The sequence below is a fragment of the Botrytis cinerea genome, chromosome 9 (genome assembly GCF_000143535.2).
Source record: "Botrytis cinerea B05.10 chromosome 9, complete sequence".
Taxonomy (NCBI): domain Eukaryota; kingdom Fungi; phylum Ascomycota; class Leotiomycetes; order Helotiales; family Sclerotiniaceae; genus Botrytis; species Botrytis cinerea.
The window spans coordinates 1,665,374-1,686,798 of NC_037318.1; the positions used below are offsets into that span (position 1 = coordinate 1,665,374).

The 21,425-nt window shown below is 41.0% G+C and overlaps 8 protein-coding genes across 8 annotated transcripts; 6 read left to right on the plus strand and 2 right to left on the minus strand.

Annotated features, from left to right (window-relative positions):
- The first annotated feature begins 149 nt into the window (after positions 1-149).
- BCIN_09g04750 (hypothetical protein) lies at positions 150-1,001 on the plus strand. The gene is made up of 2 exons (XM_001551597.2): positions 150-352; positions 449-1,001. Exons 1-2 carry the CDS (start codon positions 168-170, stop codon positions 975-977), a joined length of 714 nt encoding a protein of 237 aa, XP_001551647.1. The 5' UTR covers positions 150-167; the 3' UTR covers positions 978-1,001.
- Positions 1,002-2,190: 1,189 nt separating this feature from the next.
- Positions 2,191-3,317, plus strand: BCIN_09g04760 (hypothetical protein). The gene is made up of 2 exons (XM_001551599.2): positions 2,191-2,917; positions 2,994-3,317. Exons 1-2 carry the CDS (start codon positions 2,715-2,717, stop codon positions 3,184-3,186), a joined length of 396 nt encoding a protein of 131 aa, XP_001551649.1. The 5' UTR covers positions 2,191-2,714; the 3' UTR covers positions 3,187-3,317.
- Positions 3,318-5,008: 1,691 nt separating this feature from the next.
- On the plus strand, positions 5,009-5,799 carry BCIN_09g04770 (hypothetical protein). Its single transcript, XM_001551601.2, has 2 exons — positions 5,009-5,208; positions 5,349-5,799. Exons 1-2 carry the CDS (start codon positions 5,024-5,026, stop codon positions 5,707-5,709), a joined length of 546 nt encoding a protein of 181 aa, XP_001551651.1. The 5' UTR covers positions 5,009-5,023; the 3' UTR covers positions 5,710-5,799.
- A 2,912-nt stretch (positions 5,800-8,711) lies between these two features.
- BCIN_09g04780 (hypothetical protein) lies at positions 8,712-11,026 on the minus strand. Its single transcript, XM_024695177.1, has 2 exons — positions 10,662-11,026; positions 8,712-10,611 (listed from the first exon to the last, which is right to left on the minus strand). Exon 2 carries the CDS (start codon positions 10,479-10,481, stop codon positions 9,366-9,368), a length of 1,116 nt encoding a protein of 371 aa, XP_024550970.1. The 5' UTR covers positions 10,482-10,611; positions 10,662-11,026; the 3' UTR covers positions 8,712-9,365.
- Positions 11,027-13,478: 2,452 nt separating this feature from the next.
- On the plus strand, positions 13,479-16,022 carry BCIN_09g04790 (hypothetical protein). Its single transcript, XM_001551609.2, has 4 exons — positions 13,479-14,624; positions 14,681-14,902; positions 14,961-15,046; positions 15,099-16,022. The coding sequence occupies exons 1-4, from the start codon at positions 14,346-14,348 to the stop codon at positions 15,904-15,906; spliced, it is 1,395 nt and encodes a 464-aa protein (XP_001551659.2). The 5' UTR covers positions 13,479-14,345; the 3' UTR covers positions 15,907-16,022.
- Positions 16,023-16,110: 88 nt separating this feature from the next.
- On the plus strand, positions 16,111-17,019 carry BCIN_09g04800 (hypothetical protein). The gene has a single exon (XM_001551610.2). It carries the CDS (start codon positions 16,220-16,222, stop codon positions 16,697-16,699), a length of 480 nt encoding a protein of 159 aa, XP_001551660.1. The 5' UTR covers positions 16,111-16,219; the 3' UTR covers positions 16,700-17,019.
- Positions 17,020-17,200: 181 nt separating this feature from the next.
- On the plus strand, positions 17,201-18,833 carry BCIN_09g04810 (hypothetical protein). The gene has a single exon (XM_001551611.2). It carries the CDS (start codon positions 17,543-17,545, stop codon positions 18,623-18,625), a length of 1,083 nt encoding a protein of 360 aa, XP_001551661.1. The 5' UTR covers positions 17,201-17,542; the 3' UTR covers positions 18,626-18,833.
- A 385-nt stretch (positions 18,834-19,218) lies between these two features.
- BCIN_09g04820 (hypothetical protein) lies at positions 19,219-21,004 on the minus strand. The gene is made up of 8 exons (XM_024695178.1): positions 20,739-21,004; positions 20,661-20,689; positions 20,396-20,610; positions 20,307-20,340; positions 20,193-20,252; positions 20,070-20,145; positions 19,628-20,019; positions 19,219-19,572 (listed from the first exon to the last, which is right to left on the minus strand). Exons 1-8 carry the CDS (start codon positions 20,871-20,873, stop codon positions 19,473-19,475), a joined length of 1,041 nt encoding a protein of 346 aa, XP_024550971.1. The 5' UTR covers positions 20,874-21,004; the 3' UTR covers positions 19,219-19,472.
- Between the last annotated feature and the right edge of the window lie 421 nt (positions 21,005-21,425).

Sequence of the window (21,425 nt, forward strand, 5' to 3'; positions counted from 1 at the left end):
CGCATTCTCTATTCTTGATATCCAGACGCAAAGTCAAAAGATTTCAATTATAAAAATTACCACTCCACTTCCTTCAAGATTTTCAAAGTCACACTAAGATTACCAGCCACTTCAAGATTATCACAGTCACATCAAGTAATCCTTTTTAAGTCACAAGCACCATCAAAATGGATACCTCAAACGCTTTCTTCACAAGACGCTGCCAGATAACCATCTTCAAACACAGATGTCTCCATGACGGACAAGAAAACAGCGCGAGATGTAGGAGTCATCTCAGAAATCAATCCTGTATCCCCGATGTGGTTTATTCGGGGGAAGTCAAGGATAAAGATTGCCCAGAATGTGTTATGAGGTTAGTACTCCTTTTCCAACTATGTTTGGCGATTAAAGCTTTGAGTTTTGAGTTTTAAAGGTGTGAGATCATTGGCTAATTACATATCGTCAATAGAAATTCCGGTTATGCTTCCGACGAAATTTACATGAACACATCAAAGGCTTACACCATAACATCAAGACGTGATACTACGAAAGACCTAAAGCGGCCAACTTCTTTCGTCAAAAGTCTAAGTGCTAAACGAAACTCCAGGCCAATTGGATCAGTAGGAGATATGTTGGCAAGAAGCAGGGACATCAAGTCTCAAGGTAGAAATAGTGAATTGAGATATAGAAGAGCTATCATGAAGTCACGCAGTGAAAATGGATATAAAACATCTGAGAATACACTTACAAACACAGCTATGAAGGCACCTACGAGAAGATTGAAAATGGCTGCAAAGAAACAGCTGAAGTCGAAGAAGAAGACAGTAGAGCCAGGAATGTATGATGGAATGGAAGAGGAAATGGATATGGCAATGGAGGGATATGGAGACAAAGATGATGTATCGGATCTATCTCGCGAGATGACTCATCTTACATGCGATCACGCAAATGAGGTGTCTGATCTATCTCGAAAGATGGGTCATCTTACATGCGATTAGTTGGGTTAGCTAATCAGCTCTGGATTCTGGACTGAATGGAGCTGAGTTTGCTCAATCGAACAAGAGCTGTGTTTTTTAGTTAGGGTTTGACGTGGAGCAGAAATTATATTTAATTTAAGCAGTATCTAATTGACATGTGACGAATGATATCGCTTAGTCTTCGGGGAGATTAGTAGTCTATTATTTAATACCTAAATTTGGTCCGCTAATCACGCACTCTGGTTGATTTGGTCGTTTAAATTTTCGGCTATTTTGCCAACCACCTTCATACACCGTGAGAAATGTCTAAGTGCATATATCGTCGATAGTTCAAGTAATGCAGTATATTGCTTGATAGCTTTTTATCCTAAAAGTCATAGAAAACAGTTAATTCAATGTTGGCTAAGAAATCTCCCTTTTAACAACTATTTATCTCAAGAACGATATTTACCCTTCGGCTCTCGTTTGCTTACTAATGATAATTATTTTGGATACTATATTTCTGCTGTTAAAGTTGTAGGAGAGCTTTCGAATAGCTACCAACTAGAAGATTGTATTCGATCTTATTTTAAAGATTCTATATGACTCTAAGTTATTGTGTTTGTGAGGCCATGATAAGTCGCTGTATGATTCATTATCCGAGCATGATGTGATTGTGCTCCAACAATTTCAATTGTTGTGGTAAGTAGCAAACACATTTTTCTTTCAAACTGTAACGCTGAATGATTTGCACGAATTTGATTCTCATTAGATACAAGTTATGTTCAAATGATTCCATCTACCCTGGTTAAATCCATTCCTGCGTCTTTTCAGCGCAATTTGCACAAAATACAAGCGTGGAGTGAAACAAACTGATTCCTTATCCATTTATTTATCTTTTCGCCCATTCATCTCGGTCCTTTGTATTTACGACGATTCTTCTTTTCGCGATCGAAAGGAGCAAGTGCCCTCCTCTTCTTCTGTTTTCTCTGCTTGGTGTGATTCTTGCGAAACCCAGGAGGATGTCTCAAGAACCTATAAAGTGGTTAATATATAGAACTCTTAAATTAGAAAGTTCGAACACTCACTTTCTACTTATAATAAAACAACTATGACACATTTCTCTCGCCGAGTACCCGCGATAATAATCAGTGTAACGTTTTCCACAATCATCATCAGTATCTTGATGCATATCACACCAAGAGAAATATTTCACATCAGCTCTCTTGTTACATTCTCTACAGATATGTACTATGGCTCGACAATATGGATTATCCATGGCCAGCAGAATGGAGATTCTGATCCAAGGCAATTTTTCAACCTCGGATCGAAGAAAATATTGGGAATTAGAAGGCATGCTCAGTTGTGTTGACTATGAGTGCACAATGCTTGTGACTATTCTGGGGTGGTAATTTGTAGAGATGGGCAAATTCTTAATGTGTATTGAGAGCACTTTGATGGCTGTGAGATGGGCTTATGTTAATATATGAATTAAATGTCTTTTGTTATCTTTTCCTTTTTCTTTTCCATTAACAAAAAAACTGGAAGGCCCAGTATGATGAGATAAAAGACATAAAGAGAAAGTGAGAAAAATAACAAAAGTGATTTGATTCTTGGATCTGGAAGCTTTTGGAACATGCGTGCAGGACACCAGACTTTGTATTTCTCCACACACCTTGGTTTCAAATTACTATATTATACCACGTTTCCAAGTCCATAGCTGTCATCTTTCTCCACAAAAAACCAAACAAACTCATTCCTAGATATCGGAAGTACACAATGTGTAAGTTTGGCCTCATAATCTGCTCAGCAAAGGATGCACACTGGATGAAGCTCGATGCTATTTACTTATGTGCGCAAGCACAATCAACTTTTGCTCCTTGCAGCATCTACTCGGCAAAAGAAGAGCATCTTCAAAAGCTAAAACATTGGCTGTATCCTGCACCTTGCCGTAAATGTCATCCCAACATAGAGCAAGATGTGTAAGTATTCTTAGCACCTAAGCACCAGTCTTGATAATCATTCTTTAGCTCCCCACAGCTAATTCACGCAATGCAGAAAAGAAGCAATGTCTACTCCAATCGGGACAGTTTCAGATGAACAAGAGGCGATTTCTCAATCTCCAACGACGGCCAACAATCTTAGCCATGATAAACATAAAGAGATCGATTTCGAAAGCAGCAATTCTTCGGACAAACCATTTGATATGAGAGGTGACCGCGATGGTATAGATGACGGTAGTGGATGCTAGTTACCACGTGCGTTTGTTTCAGAGGTGACGATGACACCGATTCAGGATCTGATATTGATACTTGCTTTTTCATATCGATACATGTCAGAGGATTCGCAATCTCGTTTTAGTGTATTACTTTGGTGCAAGCAATGATGGAAAATTAGATTAAATGGAGCTTGAGGTGTAGTTGAGGTAGTTCTACATGTCTAACTTCACTTGCGGTGCGAAGTTGTTCACTCGTCAGAAATATTACTGAGTAATCATAGTGATTTTTTCACCATTTTCTTTACAAGCAGAATGATGGAAAGACTGTCATTCCCGGTCTACCGAAGACCCTCATGCATCGCGGAAATAAGTTTTCTGATTCATATTCATTTGTATCATAGTAACAGATCCCGCTGGGCCGAAAGTTTTCATTGAATTTCGGAATGATTTAATTCTGGTGAATTAATTCAAGCCGACTTTCCCTTCAAAGCTCGCTTAATGAGTATTATTACGGGCGCCTTCACATGATAGTGAAAGCATGTGCCTAGTTCAGTGATCATTCACTCTACTTGAAGACTGGAGAATTATGTTGCGAAAATATGCATCTTCAATCTATGGTGTGCCTTCACGCAAAGGCGAAAGCTACGCCATGAATACAGAGTGACTTCTAAATTGTCAGTTTTACATGAGACTACGAATTTCTCAACAGTGTCATCATCCTATCTGTCAGCTTTATCGACACAGGGAACAAAGTTACAAAGCTTTTATCAATCAACCCAAAACAGTAGAGGTAGAGAGCACATTTACCAAATCTAGAATTACACTGGGTGATGTCGGATCTTCCAAGCTACGAGATCTAGAGCGCAGTGCAGGGCCAGGACATGAAATTCAAGGACTTCATCAGGCAAATCCGAAGCATTTAGCCAGAATAACTAAGAAGGAGCCGGTTGGAGGCAAAAGTTCTGACGCACCAGATACTAAACGCGACTCGGACTTTAAGCTGAATGGTATTCCAGAGCCGATTATTAGATAGTTGTGCCGCAAGAAGTGATGATAAAGTATTGGTCACCTTGACTGTATCTCTTTTTGAAATAATGTCTTTCAATGCAGGTGACTGAGAATGAAAGAGTTGACATACTACTAGTAGTATACTGAATAATTAAGTGTACATGAACCATAGTAGTGCAAGCATTAGAAACAAAAAGACTTTCTTTGGTCTTTAACTAAGACCTGTGATCGAAATAAAAATGCTTCAAAACCAACTAAAGCCATGCAGGCTTCCTAACTTATATCAGTTTGCAGGAAGAAACTTTCAAAAGGTATTCAAATAGGCCTATATCTCAAGCAAATCTCTAAGAATGATGCGGGGAGAATGAAACTTATTTGCGGTACAAGGTTGCCAAATATTCGGCACTTGACTTAGCTTAGTCGATTGCTAACAGAGAATATTCCACCGAGAAATCATCTGACTAATGCCTCGTGTCATCCCCATAAGATTAAATTCGAGAGTGACAAGTATTCAAGAGAGATAGTTGCTAATACATATCCACATTGAATTATATTCCTCGCAAGGCCTCTGAACATAGTAACAAACATTGCGGGAAGCTGAAGCCGGCCCTTTCATTTGAGTTCCGTCCTCAAACAATACTACATGAGGTTGAAGGGAACTTTAGAAGATTTCAAAGGAACTCTTCTTACTATTGCTACTTTTGTGAAAATTCTACGAAGTTTCTGGAGGCTAGGTAGCTCCATTGTGTTAAAACATGATCTTTGTAGAAATCTCTATACATTACTATTGCCTCTTCTGTAGTTCAGTCCAAGGCTTTGGTTCTTATCCACTTTTCTCCTGAGAATCGAAATAAAACTCAAGATGTGCATCTACTACATCGAAACTTGTCTTGAAGGTCATGAATGTGCTCTCGTTTACACCAAGGCTTGTAACTATGCAAACAATTGCAGACCGCTCAGATACTGTGACATCGAAGAAGTAAAAATGGGCAATATAAGAAAAAGTAGGACTGCAAAACAATATTGTGAGCCTTGCGAAGTAGAGAAGTGAGTAGCGATATCTTTTCACATATTTATTCACAAGTGCTTCAGGTTTCAGCTCTTCTTTAAGGCGCCGGAGGAAAACTATGAATTGCTTCGAAAGTCTTGGCGCAAATCATTGTGTGTCACTAATCAGATATTATTAGACAGATAAACGCTCAAGAAGACGCTGTCGAGGCCGCGGCCGTGGACAATGAGGAAGACGAGGAAGAAGAAGTAGAAGAAATAGAGCCGATGATAGTGGCGAAGAAAGAGGAAACATACGAACAGAGCAACGAGAAGGAGGAAACAGATGAACTAGATCAATGCACAGTGACTCAGAATGTGCGTTCCCAAGCTCTGGCGGCAGTAAGGCGCGGTAGGAGCACCGGAAGGGGCTTGAAAAGTTCATTGCCGGCAAAAAATACACCGGCGAAACGTGGACGTGGTCAGAATGAGAAGTTTGAAGAAAACACGCCCACATCCAAGAAGCAAAGAACAAATCAGGCACGAAAATCTATGGGCTGATGCCATGGGTGGTAGTAGGAAAAGTAAGCCGAGAAGAGTCAGGTTTCACTTGTTACAGAGACAGACTTGCAACATGGGTCTATTAGTTCAGCCCGAAGAAAAATTTGATTGCCTAAATAATTGAAGAGACTCTTCCCTTTGTGATGTTGTTAACATATATGTGTGTAATTCATTCAATAGTCATCTGGTCAATCGAAATCCGTAAAGCTAAACACGTTAAAAATCCCAGCATTTCATGACGAACTTTTTTACAGCCATCAAAATCTTCGAGCAAAACTCCAACTTTCCAAAAGATGCCAAGTGTCACTTGAATCTCTCTCTAATCACGTCTTAATAAGACCCGCTTCCTATCTCTCGACGCAAATTTCAAAAATTCTCTTCTCAAGGACTTTACAGAAAATCACGCAGAGGGAGTATAACACGTGAATATATTGACTTCATCCTTGTTTTAACTGATTGTGTATAATTATTCCTTAGTATCTCTGAATGGAAAGACAAACAGATGCTAAGTGAATCATGTAGTGATGCACCGCTCATTTTACTCAAGACTATCCAAATTAGAATGATCAGCTAAGCAAGTTCGCAGAGACCTTTGAGCCAGATTTATGTCTACAAACAATGTTTTATTCAGGTTTGTTATAAAAACAAGACTTCTTCCCGAACTTTCAAACTAGTCTTTGGCATTAATTCTAGTTGCTTTATATAACCTTAGAGCCCGCTCAACAAAGACTCAAATAATGAAAATTTCTTGCTTTAATCCCCGCTGAGAGACTTTAACAAAGTTAATTGCAGCTATTCTTCTCATTTTAAAGATTTTGATATATAGCTATAATGCTTAAGTTCTTATATCCACTAAGTTTTAGAATCATATATGACTTTTTTTTAAAGCAATAAAAGAGATCTAAATAGCAATGTGTATCTACTAAACCAATATATACCCGCAACATTATAGTATTTTTGTTTATACAATTACTTATTGGAATGCATAGCGAAGTTAAGTATATTACTCATTCAATAATCAAATACCACATAACAGAGGCCAGTGCAGATTGGCATTATTGAAATCATATCCTGTATACTATAATTTGTAAGTAATTGTCTTTTCTTATTCCCAAATCTCAGAAACTTTGATAGCCTCGGATTTTATAATGGTGGCTTGAGGCAGCCATTCTTCTCATTTTAAAGATTTTGATATATAGCTACAATGCTTAAGTTCTCATATTCACTAAGTTTTAGGATCATATATAACTTTTTTTCAAGACAACGAAAGAGATCTAAATAGCAATATATATTTACTAAACTAATATATGCTTGCAATATTATAGTATTTTTGTTTATATAATTGTTTATCGGAATATATAATAAAGTCAAATATATTGTTTATTTAATAATTAAATATTATATAATAGGGGTTAATGTAGATTGGCATTATTGAAATTATATCCTGTATATTATAATTTGTGAGTAATTGTTTTCTCTTATTTCCAAATCTCAGAAACTTTGATAGCCTCGGATTTTATAATGGTGGCTTGAGGCAAACTTCATCGTTATTCATGATCCGGCAATACTGACTAAATTAGAAGGCCCCGAGCTGTTAAGTCAAGAAAAGATGGGAGTGATGGCGACGGTGATAAAAATGGTGATGACGACAATTACAACGGGAGAGGGAAACACAAGCAAATAGGAGCTCTTGGGCAGACTTCTGTGCTTTCGTCGCGAGCGCCAGACGTAGGGAAGCGTAAGCAACTCCCAATAATTAATCCGCCAAGAAATAGAGCTACCGGCATCAAAAGAAAGCGCAAGCCAGACACTCGAAAGAACGTCTCAAAAAAAGCATTACCGAGACAGACAGGAGAAAGTCAACAGTACTCACTGCGTCTCAAGATGCTGAAGATGAATTCAAGGCTTAAGACCGGGAAATTTGCAAGAGATAGATCCTCGAGAGATGAATACGAAGAGGAAGAGGAATTCTGAGGGAAGACGCCAAGTACCAGAAGGATGAAGCAGCGTGGTGGTAGTGTGAGTGGTCTGGTTACACTAGTAGGCCCAGCCACATAAAGATAGATTCAATACCATAAGCAGAGCATAGTGACTTACTTAAGAGTTTTGCATGCATCCAAAACCCGAATGGTTTCTGAAAGAAAAAAACGCCACATCAAATTCTTACTCTGACTCTGCACTCAAGATTGTTCAAATCAAGTGAAAAGAATGTATATGGTTGAAATGGCGTAGTAGCCTCGCACTAAACAATGCACCTTCGCACAAATAGAAGACTAAATCTCATTGAAGTATTCATACTCACTAAACAATGAGCACGATCTCCTGATCGCATCAAAGCGTAGTGCTCAATATGAACAAAGGGGCACCTCGTCTATCTACTACTCAGAAAGCGTTGCAACGTCGTTGCAAATTCCAACCCAAACATCTAGAACTTGTTTGTCGGTATCAGAGTCTGAGTTTCCTCGATGATTTTAATGTGTTTGACAGACAACTACAAATAGACTAGTCTAGACCAACGGACTCCTTGCTGGGAGACGCGAATAACTTTACTCGGCTGTCTAAACTTGGCTTCATAGTCCATGGTTCAAGTCAATTCTAGCGATCTTCCATAACTCGTCGCTTCTTGCAAGCCGTTAGTGCTTCATTTTGTCAACTGATATGAGAATATATGCGTAGAAATAGGCAAGAAAAGTCAGAGCATTGAAATATCTGATATCTTATAATAGGTACTATACATCCTCAACCGGCGAAGAAACCTAATATAGAAATGTCCCACCCCGCTCAAGGGAGAACATGACATGATACGAGCAATTTGCTCTACCGACTGACGTCCCGCCGATTCAAGAAACCATTTTTTTTAAAAAAAAAATCTGTTTTGCTTTTGAACAGACGTTGTTCTTTTGTGAGTGCCATGCATCACCTTGTTACCTTCCAAATGCTACGGTTCAAGAAACATGATCAGTCACTCTTTGAATATCCGTCTATACATCACTAGCGAGACGTGCTCTACATCTCACAATCTCAATAGGATAGAAATAATTTTTTTTATGTCTGACATAATAACTTTGTACTGAGTGGCTGAATGATGGTTGAAGACTTTGCCAAGCTCCAGCTCGACGATTACCTGGTTATGGGACCCTTAGCATAAATCCCAGCCGATCATGGCTGACCAAAATCCTGGACTTGAAGCCAATTTCCCTCTTCCATCTGAGTAACTTGGCGCTGTGTGCAAAGTTAGGAACTTTCCCTGATAGTTCTCCAATTGAAATTTTGGGTATGATATGCCACATCATCGAATGGAAAAAAAAACTCGTTGGGAGAATCCCTCATGATATATTTATTTCTACTCTACTTTGGTATCGCATGGCAAAAGAATAGAATAATCGCGAAGGCCACTTCCCAATATAATTCATGGGTTTCGATATTTCAGATCGGAGACGAGGCTACCGCGAAACTATTCAAACTGCAAATGGCAAATATTCCCCTATCCTACTCCTTCCCTTTGTATTTGGTATCTAATTCATCACTCATTTACATCCGTCTTACTTTCACTGAATCTCCTGTAGATGCGCTCATGACAGCCAATTCAATATCCACATGCAGTGTACACGACATACGTGCGTAAAACTCCGCGTTCCACATCGTAACAACAAAGTTCAATACTGTTTGAGGTCGCCCTTCGGTCGTGAACTTCGATGCTTTCGTCTCTTCTCACCTCTTACTATCTGTCGTGTTTCAGGCTGAATCTGGATATCCTCTGGAGCTTCGAGTTTCTCGTCTTCATTATCTTCCAATGAGATAGGAGCATTAGGACTAATATTTCCTCTTCCAAGAACTATTGGGGGTGGCTCTTTTCTCGGCATTACCATACTCCCCACCCAGGTTAAAGCATGCTGCCATAGTGCCGGTGGCTTTGGTAAAGCGGCGATATTGCCCACATTTGACATTTCGAACAAGTCAGAAGGAACATCTTTCATCGTAGGAAGATTTAACCAGACGTATTCTTTCGAATTGTGAATGTGTCCACGGACGGTCAGAGGATAAAGTTCTTCGGGAAAGACGAAAGCCGTTCTAACAACCATGGGTCTATAAGCAGGAATGAGAAGGTGAAAACGTGCATTGATCCTTGATCTCTCAAGTCGTTTCCGCATAAATAACATCCAAGTACACAGGGCGTGAAGATTCTCGGACATGCCGACAAAATTACTTGGCACCGGTTTGTTTTGAACGATATCGTGGAACTCGCCGTGCCAGTCTGTATCCGGATGGTAGAGGAAATAGAGATGCTCCTCGTCACCACCATAGACGCTCGCTGCCTCTTTCCGGATGTATTTGTCAACATGCTTCGCAAATTTATCAGGGGCAGCAAGTCCTGTCTGTGCTTCGAGTTCGCCATAAATTTTTAGACCGATCTCTTCAAGACCCGATGAACCCTGCAGTACTTCCATGAAAGCAGCAACAACATTCGCCCCCACCAGGAAGGTTTGAAACAAATCCAACCAGTTCTTGTTCTTCAAATATCGGTTCATCCCTGAGGCAAAGGTTTGCACCTCCGGCACAACGGATTCCAGCTGATTCCTAAGCGCTGCCCCATTTTGATATGTTGTGTAACCTTCTGATAGATTCTTGACAACGCACGAAACTTCGGTCAAGACTCCAGGGAATCGAAAGATTTGCTCAAGATACATCGGCGCTATGGATGTCTGATTCGATGGGGATTTCGATGATCCTTTCTTGGACGCTGCGACAGCGAAGAGTTTCTCGAGACCCATTTTGTAATGTCTTAGGCGTTATTGCAATGCTTTGTGGCCTGTCTATCTCGAGAGAATTTCGTTTCTGTGAATGAACGGACGCAGAGGAACGGAGTGTAGAGGTGTAGTGAGAGGTAGATGCGAAAGAATGCTGCTCAAATATCAATATCAAGTCGGCTCTTTGAGACTAGTAAGACTCACATCAACCTCCAGGGCAGATATATATGTGTAGCGTACGCAAGAAAGAAGTAAAATAAGAGAGGAAGAAGTAGCAGAACTAATGTTCCCCTCTATTATCAAGAGTCATCAAGTAATCATGTTGCGGTGAGAGCTTCCGAGGTTCTATTGAGAGATATAAAAGTTTGACTGAGGATGATGGTTCTTCGAGATGGATTGCTTCCTCACAACATTGATAGATGATTGTGATTGCAGATAAATCGCCCCTCTCAACTTATCAGTAGCATTAATCTTGATTATGTGAATCACATAGTTACATATTTACGATTTATGCAAATATGAGCCATTGGGCTTGTCAGAATGGGGCTGCCGACGATGGGCCCGCTGTCAACGTAGCTGGCGGTGAGTGGTGAAATTTTCTATCTAAGACTATTTTAGGCTTAGCCGATGTTTCCGACTTCTAGTGTGTGGGGTGCTGTAGTTTTCACCTCTATAGGCTTGAGAACCCTGAAGCAATGCGACTTGCCACAACCAACAAATCGGCACACAACACGACTTTGACAGTTGAAACATTCAAATTTACCAGTGCGAGTTTCTCTAGGTTCTTTAACCTCATCATTCGCTGGTCACTTAAATGATAGAGTCCAGGAACGTTGCTTGGTATCAGTGCTCAAAGACAGCGGAGACGATAAACCGCAACACTGTTCTAGTAACGGCTCCCTAGCTTTCAGAGAGTCTCATGATGCATTTTTTCCCGGGCAGGAGGGGCTATTCTGTAAAATTGAGAACACATTGAGGCTATGCTATTCGTCTCTAACACAACTACAATCGCCACCCTATGATTGGCCTGCTATTGAACTCTGGATACGCGAATGTCAATGAGACATTGATTGGTATTGATGCTAGCAGTTACTAGTACATATTCTTGTGAATATGCTCACTTCGGATGACTGTTCTCGACATCGAAGCTGCGAATGTAGGAATCTAATAGACTCACGTTGGGATGATACAGTTCTCAGGGACAGTTGTAATTTTAATCATGTCCCTGTGCCAATATCCTAAGGTGTGAGCTGGATAGCCCTGGCTGGATCCCTTAATCAAGGTAGGTCCAAATGACGAGCCATTGATTTTTAGGATCAGTTGAATCATCGAGACACTGTTGTCTAAACCCAGATATAGAAATTCCAACATGGATATCATCTACACTCTGTACCATGTTTACGGATTCTCTGGTCTGGCAGAGTATCTCTTCAAATGAACCGAATGGAGTAATTTGTTCTTGTTAAAGACATTGCGTTCTTGACCATAGCTATTCCCGTACTTCCAGAGTCTTATCAGACTTCAAACTCACATAGCCTGCTGTCATCTGGTTTTGACACATTGATTCGCGGCATACGATTCATATTGCTGTTGGAAATCTTTTGTGGTAATCAATAGATAAAAAGTATGAATCCCATGAAAGCACACATTGGCTTCGTTCGTGTGTCAAAAAATTTCTTATTTTCGACCACGGCACGACAATGTAGACTTATTTCTTGACGAATATTTATCTATCACGTCATTGTCATTTTACAAATACCTACATAAGTGGTCTCATACTTTCTCCGTTGCCATAACTCTTGTCCTATTTGTTTTGACTCTTGCGATGACACTTAGGGCACCCTCCGCTCTCACTCTCGATATAGCACCTTTCAAAATGCCAACTAATAAATAACATACTGTACCATTGCAGTTATCATTGGGGCAACGACGTAGCAAACTTCCATGATGAAACAAGCACTCAACGGTTTGTTAGGTGATTTGATACCCAAGACCAGTCGAAGCTCATGGATGAAACTTTAGTCTATTTTCCCCAAGATTTGAAAGCCAGTTCACAGTGTAGTAGCAGATCCACCTCCGTGTAATTCGCGCTTGGTTCCTCTGCCGAAGCAAGGTTTTGTACATACATCGTCGCCAACTTGGCGGTTATCAACTCATATGCGGATTTATGTCTTGCTATCATGAGACGCTCAGGTAAAGAAGTGAAAATGAAGTCGGTAGCTCGGATTGAGCATCTCAGAAATCTCATGAAGGAGTGGACAGCAACTCCAATTATGGCGAGTTCTCTTTGATATATTTTCAATCTTCGAGTCTTGTTGATATCAATGAAATGCATAGATCATCGGCGCTGTGTTTCATTAGTGTGATAGGCAACTTCTTTAGGAACACAAGCTTTATGACGCTTTTGTGACAGCAGACGATACCGTCGGAATGGAAGCTTACAGTGAAACACGATTGATAGCGCTTAGAGCAATATTGTATACGAGTGAAATACGCTTGATATGTTGAGGGTGGTAATGTGAAGTTTTCGTAAAAAGAAGTCAAATATAGAATGGCCACTTACGTTAAATGTAGGCGAGTACCAGAATATAGCAAGCCGCCCAGATAATAGAGATCATGCCTCCAGTACGTAGTAATTGAAGTGCTAAGCTTCTCTCTAGCCTGTGAGCTTCTCCAACAGAGAGAAACTATAACAAGAGACCAATTGACCCCTTGAAAATCAATTACCAATAAGAAATCCAAAGATGCTTCTCGGCCGAGGAAATGTGTCTATTTATCAAATGATGAATCGTGTGAAATAGACATTCCTTCTGTGTATCAGAAGACATGCTCATATTTGGCTCACTGGAGCTGTTTGAATATGGAGATTTGCTGTGACATGAGCATTGGATTAAAGACAAACTTTTGTTTAGATGAAGGAAAATGAAGCTGACTAAGCACGCAAACGAGAACACCATGGAAGGTCGATCCAGCAGCCAAAAGAAAAAAAATACTTTTCTGGTTCAACAAAATACCAAACTCGATATAAACAACGAGCAGACATCTCCTGCTTTTGTCCAAGTCCAAGTTGATTCTCATATTGGCGATTGTCATGGTCAATGTCTGAACCTGACCAGTTCAAACGGCCTTTGCAAGTTACCTCAGCCGTTCCTGAGTTGATAGGTTGTTGTTTCTCATGCAATTCAATTTGCCCGGTGAACGATTAGTCGATAGGACAAGTACAATGGCGAGATCGCTACAAGAAAATGGGTTGGAACAGTAACAATTATAAGATCTTTGAGAATACACACAAACGAGTGTAATACCTCAATCTTTTGAACCAGGTATTCTGCAGGTACGATGGCACATCATCATCACCATTGCCGAAGTTCGTATTTGCTGGTTCGGTCTGAACTAGTTGGCGCTAGTATCTACCGGTACTCGACCTAGCGTTGGACATTTAAGTGTCATGTGTGGAAACTACGGGATGATAATGTGGACAGCTCCGGTGGGCGTAACCCCGGAGCACTATCAGATCGTGTGTTAAAGCGGAGACATGCCGGAGCTCATGCAGAACAAAAGAAGTTTGGCCATGGAGCCGCTCGAATAATCTTCTTGCATCGGTAAACTGTTCGTGGATGAACACTTCAGTTCCCATGGCTATTCGATGGAAATTAGATAATCCGTTAATTCATGGGGTAAAGACTATTCTGGGGAAACAGACGTGGAGATGTCGCATAGCGGGGTTGTCGTTTAACCTTAATGGCGACATTGAGGAGATCGGCAGCCAAATCATTCATGAAGTTTCTAACTCCCATGTTGCCGAGAAATTCTATATAAAGGAAGGCAAGATGCTAAAGTTTCGAGCAACAAAAGGGCGTTGAAAGTATACCTCGTTTGAATCTCATCATGAAGTACGGCATACTGTCTTTGTTTTTGGCAGCCATTGCCAATGGCTCAAATATAATACAGAGACAAACTATCCTAGGAACTTCTACTGTTAATTTGAACAACAATACTGGCTCTACCTCACATCTTGCTTCGGGTATTCTCTATGGCATTCCAGACACTCAGGGACAGATTCCCACCTCATTTTATTCTGATATGGGCTTCAATTACGGACGAGCGGGTGGTGCCCAAGTTCCGTCACCAGGACGGGGTTGGATATGGGGACTGTCCGAATACAAGGTCCGTTGAATTCTTCTTCATGAAGCAATTGTGTACAAATCGCTGAATAATACTAGGTTCGATTCGCGTCAGCGTTGTCAAATTACAAATCCACTCGAGCACATGGTGGTAAATTTATCTTCCTCATCCACGATTTGTGGGGTGCAGACGGAACCCAAAACTCTAGTGCTGCTTACCCTGGAGACAATGGAAACTGGGCCTCATGGGACGCCTATTTGACTCAATTGATCTCTGACATCAATGCAAATGGTGCTACGGCTGGTCTTTCAATTGATATTGTAAGTCAACCCACGTTGAGATATCGCCATCTTTAGCTTATTAGCTGACTCTCCAAAGTGGAACGAGCCAGATCTCACCGCATTCTGGAACAGAAGTCAAGCCCAGTACTTCCAATTATGGGGACGAACTTATTACAGGTTAAGGTAAATAGTGAAATGGTCGCGTGTAGAGTTATATACTGAATCAACATTTTAGAGCGGCATTTCCAGGTGTTCTTCTCATTGGTCCCGCCTATGCAGGATCTCCATCCCTCAGCAATACTTGGTGGACTGGCTTTGCTTCATTTGTAAAGACAAACAACAGCATTCCGGATCAATGGGTCTGGCACATGGAAGGTGGTGGTAGTGCGAACATGGGAACAGCTTATTCAGGGCTTCAGCAAATCCTGACCACTTACGGCCTCCCTCAAAAGACTGTTAACATCGATGAGTATGGTACTTATGCCGAGCAAGTCCCTTCCGGAACTGCTTGGTGGATTTCGCAATTGGAGAGATATAACGCTATTGGGCTAAGAGGGAATTGGCTCAGTGGGTGGTCACTTCACGATTTCATGGCTGGTCTTCTCGGTAAACCGAATGCTGGAACCTCAGCTTATTCTCCCACTGCTACTGGTTACTGGCCGAATGGAGAATGGCAGGTTTACAAGTACTATAACCTGAATATGACCGGGCATCGTGTCGGAACCTCAGCATCAGCAGATGGTCAATTGGATACTTACGCTACTATTGGATCGACTCAAGTAAAGATTCTATGCGGAGTACGCGTTGCAACTGGAACTTGGCAAATTACGGTAAACAGCTTATCCTCTGTTGGGTTACCAACATCTGGTACTTTGAACATCCATACTTGGGGTTTCCCAAATACTGGCGGACCCTTTGGTTCTGTTACAGCGTTGAACGATCTTGGTACTGTGGCTCATACTTATTCGGGGAATAGTGTGACTTTTCCCATTTATCAAGTGGATACGACCACTGCGTATGCTTTTGAATTCAATGTCAGTTAGACAAGGGAACAAGAATATCGGTGGAGTAATTATGCCTTTTATTGGGACCACCAAATCCTTACATTTAAGTATAATCAGTCGAGTTTGTTGTGAATACATAGGAATTTGACCAATCATTAAATCCCTTGGCTGTAGTCGCGTGAGTCCGAGGCACAACTTCTTTGTTCTGATCCTGATTTGGATTTCGTCATAGTCCCTCATCCAGCCATCACTGCATTTCTTTGTCTTCACAAATTTATTTCTACCACAACAGCTTCTCATTACGCACCAGATACAATAAGAATTAAATACACCATTGCAAACCCAAAACAAGATGTCTTCAGATTCAGATAGTACGCCAGTACCCACATTTTCTCCCGAGTTTAGGGGAGAGACCAAACCTGCTGATTTTACCTCAACCGAAAATGCCAAGCCTTCACAGCCCGACGTTCACCGACTCAAGCTGCCCATTGAACATCGTGACAGTACAATATCTACACCCGACAGCATGAAGGTCGAAATCGGTAGTTCTAGCGATGGAATTGCAGAAGCTGTCAGTCCTGTTGAAGACACGCGGGCGAAATCTCAAGGCGGCGTACGCGAGGCCGAGGATAACGGTAGTGATGGATCATGGGAGGAGGTGAGACGTGAAGGAACCCAAGCGTCAGAGGGAGGAACAACACAAGACAACAGACCAGTCTGGGTTGGTCATGTCGAAGAAAAGAATTCGACACAGGAAGAGGAAAGTTCGGGAGATATTGCTCCGGAGTTTCGACCGAGGACTCCAAGACCTTATGGCTCTCATAGTGAATGATCGAGTTTCTGAAAGTTTTTTGGGGCCAAGGGATTAGGATGATAAGGTTTCTAGCTGATGGCAACATTACTATGCGATTTCAATTGAATCTCAATTCTCGTCATCCCAACCATCTCATCAAGGAAGTCATTGTACGAAAGGTTCAAGATACCTGGATATTTCGACTGAAAAATTCTTTTCATACTCTTCCTTAGGTATTGTTTGAGATTACTGAAGCTTGGTCGGGAGTGCAGGAGGAAAGGCAATTTTATTACTTTGGGGTATTTATCGTTGTGCGGGTATGGCAGAAAATTTATGAACTTTTTAATAAGGAATGATCATCTCAGCTTCTTGAAATACTGGCCTAGTCCTTGAACGCTCCTGCCCATGTTGTTATTACTCCAGGCCATATAAGCTACACTAGATCCTTGATGCATTCCTTGAGAACTCCGATTTAGGAAGTGGTGAGTCCATTGTTGGTGTGAAAAGTCATGACAAGAACGTCCAATCTTACTCCTTCCCGACTGTATTTTGCGCAGGATCATTTATTCTCAAATGTATTCTTTTTCCTCTAACATCATTTTATCAACAGCATTCACCTCATCAATCCTTATTTCCTATTATTCGCCCCCGGATTCACCCATTTTTCACTCATTAATTCTCACAAATTTTGTTTTAAGTTGTGGTTTGACGCTTCCATCTTGGCCAAATCAAAAATTCCTGTTCACCGGAAGGTATCCAGCTTTAGTCACTAACCTTCCATCAAACAACAATTTAGTTGAAAAACTTGATTTTTCGCCATCGTCGGTAACGCTACTTTCTCGAATTCTCAAAACTTCTGGATAATATCATCAGCACGGCAATATGGCTAGCTACATGCCTTCAACAAGCTACTCACTTCCGGCCGCGCCTTATGTGCCACCAATAGTCGCTCCACCTGTTCGACCCGCATCTATAGGATCTACATCAAGTGAAAGTTCATGTCCAAATGCAGGATCAAGAGCTTTGAGCTACTCTGATCAAGCAACAGATATCGAGGAGGACTCCCGTGCTAAGCCTGTACAGTCTTGCAATCTCAAATCAGAGAAAGATACCATTAAAGGGGGGGACTCAACAACCGAGCCTCTGCGAAGTTGTAGTCGCAGCGCTGGAAGAAGGGTTATGAAAAGCTCCAGTTATCGTATAGAGACTGAATATCTCAAAAGCCCCGCCATGCATGCCTCTTTCGGGTTTGATAACGCTAATTGTGTCAAAATCAAACATCTTCCTGAAAAAATCAAGGACGGTATTCGAACACTCTTAGAAAAGGGCTGGGAGCATGGTATTCAAAAAGAAGGGAAATGTGCCAAAACCGAGGAAGGTTATTATTTCAAGCTCAAGAGGAGACCATTTGGTAGCGGAAATACCTATGTGGTAACTCGAATGACACGCAACATGATTGCGTATCTGGCTTCGGAGTGTTGGAAAGTACAACCTGTTCCATCCCTCTTAAATCCGTACGATACTCTAAATTTTCGAAAGTGTGCAAAACCCCTCCCAAAATGTTACTGGCTTGCTATGACTTATGGACATGCAGGGAAGTGGCGTCTGAAAGATCAGTTATGCGTTCTGGGCGGAGCAGACGAACTCATTGACACAATTCGGCTCACCTTGCAAGAAATGAATCTTATCTCCAAGCTGAAGAAGGAGCATGCCGATTCTGCGAAAAATTGGCACCAATTCTGCATCAAAGGCTCTTTTCTCGGTTCTGGAGGCCCTGAAAAGAAAAAGACGATGATGCTCAGGATTATGGAGAGACTTGATGAACGTGGCTGGGTCTTATATGTCGGCTGGCATCGAATCTATCACGAAAAGACAGATTACGAACAAAAGATTGGGACTTGGTTGTGTGTTAAGAGCCGTGAATGGACGCCTACCAACCCGGTGAAAATTTGCTGGACTGATTGATTTGAGTTGAGGTGGAACATTCATAATAATGAAGGGCTTAGAAACTTAACTGAAGACATAAATTGAAACTGTCAACAGATCATGAACATTCTACATGTGATCATTGTTTTAATAGGATACCCTTTTGGATATTCATCACGGCGGGTATTCGTGAATGTGTGTCAATACTGCAATTCCAAACTCCGAGAAAAATGTCCTGTTCATAGCAAACATCTTACACAGTGAAATTATATATTAAAATGCGAATCGAAAGTGCATGATGGCATTAAATGATATACTTTGGTACATGATAGGCATAAAAATTACTAATAAACGCAAAAACCTTCTCTTCGAGTCTTCGCATCTATGCCTCATTCGACCTCCTCATATTAGACAGCTGATTGAAGAGGTTTGTAGATCATGCGCCCCCGTGCTTTGTGGCAACAAATTTGCAAAATTAGAGACAAACTTTAACTAGACTGACTATGCCTGTTACACATGTTTTTCGTCTTTAGTCAAGTGAAGTGTTCAATTATGTTTGACTTAGACAAAACTAATCGGTTCCTAACGAAACCTGGAGAATTAATATATCATAGCTATTTTTCCCATTCATATGAGAGCAGTTGAAGCTTTAAACACATTCAAAATAGAAAGATGCAAAAAAATTTAGGCAGCGACGTCGGTTCAATTTTAAATATTTACTATAATCCTGAATGCTGTAAATTGGACTGGTTTCTTATCGCAGTGTTGGAAAATAAAAGTGTGTGCTCTTGTATTCTGAGCTCTTTGATCAATAGAGTGTAGAAGCTTTACTAGTGGAGCTTATAATAAGACCAGACATTTTCAATTCTTGAAGTGGCTTCAAGATTCAAGCTTCAAGTGTATCTGTACTCGTGCTTGCAGCCTTGCGTAGATCTATTGGGTGCTTTCCTAGTTGGTAAACCTTAACGGAGTTAATCAACCAGTAGCTATTATATTCTCATATCAGCGTTGATTTATATCATAAACAATCCTAAAACTCACCTGCCTTTAAAGGCGTCCGGATTTTCCGCCACAAATTGTTCGCAAGTCAAATCTCCTCCTTGGCTGCAGATCCCACCATCATTCGCCCAAACACCTCCTGCAAAGTCTCCACAAAAGGTAGTATCAAATACTAAGCTCTGATTTGCGAAATGATTGTCAATGTTACAGAACGAGGAACCTTGGAAGATTGCTTGAGGCTTTGGCCAGAATCTGGGCTCTGGGGTTCCTCTTTTGATATCAAACGGTATCGCATTTCGAGGAAAGAACCAGATTTTGATATGATCTGAGGTCCATTCCGTGGCATAGATGCCGCCACCATTGGAGTTGAAGGATTCACCGTAGGTGGAGGCTCCGGCTTGAGCTGTTGAGCCGCAGCCGGCATAGTTGTTCAACTAGTGATGCCATGAGTAGTGTACTCCTCGAGTAGGAAGGGTTGTCTTACAGTGCCATCACATTGGTTGCTATTCATCGTACCTAGTTGTGCAGTGTCCTCGTTTGGCATGGTACAATTTGCCGAGCTTTCATTGTTAGTAGGCCAAGAACATTGAAGGGGCAAATTTCTTACGTGTGGAGAGTCATTATGTTGTCAATTTGTTGATTGACGCCTTCGATGATATCAATTTCCCTTAATTTCAAGTTAGAGGCTTCGCTAAAAGTTTCATCTTGGAAGCAAAAATACCCATTATTCGGCCAGTCTGGGCCAAGCAACCAAACTGTTTTTTGGGTCGTCAATAACTATTTTTTCCGCGTTGATCCTTTGATACTTACAAGCTGGCCAGGTACCGCAAGTTCCACCAGGCATGTGCAAAATATCTGCAATAAACAATCCATGTGTCCATGATTTCTGACTCATTATGCGCACACTTTTTCGTCCTGTGCCAGCAGGATCCAAATAAGTAGTATGATCGACTCCCATATATACTGGTCCATAATTGTTTGTATTGATGAGTTGATTTGTCCTCGCAACCTCCTCGTCGACATATCTGCGAAGGGTCGTTAGCAACGCTCAGTATTAAAGAGATGGTTGACTGACGTAACATAACCGTGAGTGGGATCTAGATCCTATAAGAATTTAGCAACAAGATCATTAAAGGATGCAGTAAGTGATTACAGTGAAAAATTGCCATCCACTGAAAAAAGTCGTTCCTTCATATTTCGAATCCAAATTGTACCACTGTTTGGGATGTGCTCTGATACCTACGCACAATAGCCAGAAAGTGAAGAATAATAAGTGAGGTGACATCATAGCAATGAATCTTTAATAACTCAATTGACTAGAATACAAGCAACTTGCTCGAGATCCAAGAAAATTATTTTCAAGTTGAACTGATTCTGGCCAGCAAATTCGTGTCACAAATCCACAATACTTCGAGTATCATTCCACTGTCACACCACCACAAGAAAATGTCTTGATGTAGTATTACATCCAATATTCAATCTCTCAAATACTCTCAAATTTCTCAGAAACATGGCTGGAAGGCAGTGAATGCAATGCCCCATTCACTACCTAGGCATTTATAACAAGTGTAATCAATTCTTCAGCCCTAGGCCGAAAATTGTTGCACTTCAATTATAAACCTCAACGTCGACGTCTAGAAAAAAAAAGAAGCCTCATCTTACGATTATCAATGGAACTAACACTGGGCAGGTGTTCAAACTTTACTCGTGAGGGCCTGCAGTAATATCCATTGGCACTGCATAAGTTTCTCGTTGTGTAGAAATTATACTGTCAATTAACTACGAATTTAGTCATTGAGAAGGAACATGAAAAGGTCGAGCTTTCAATTCCATGTGGAAA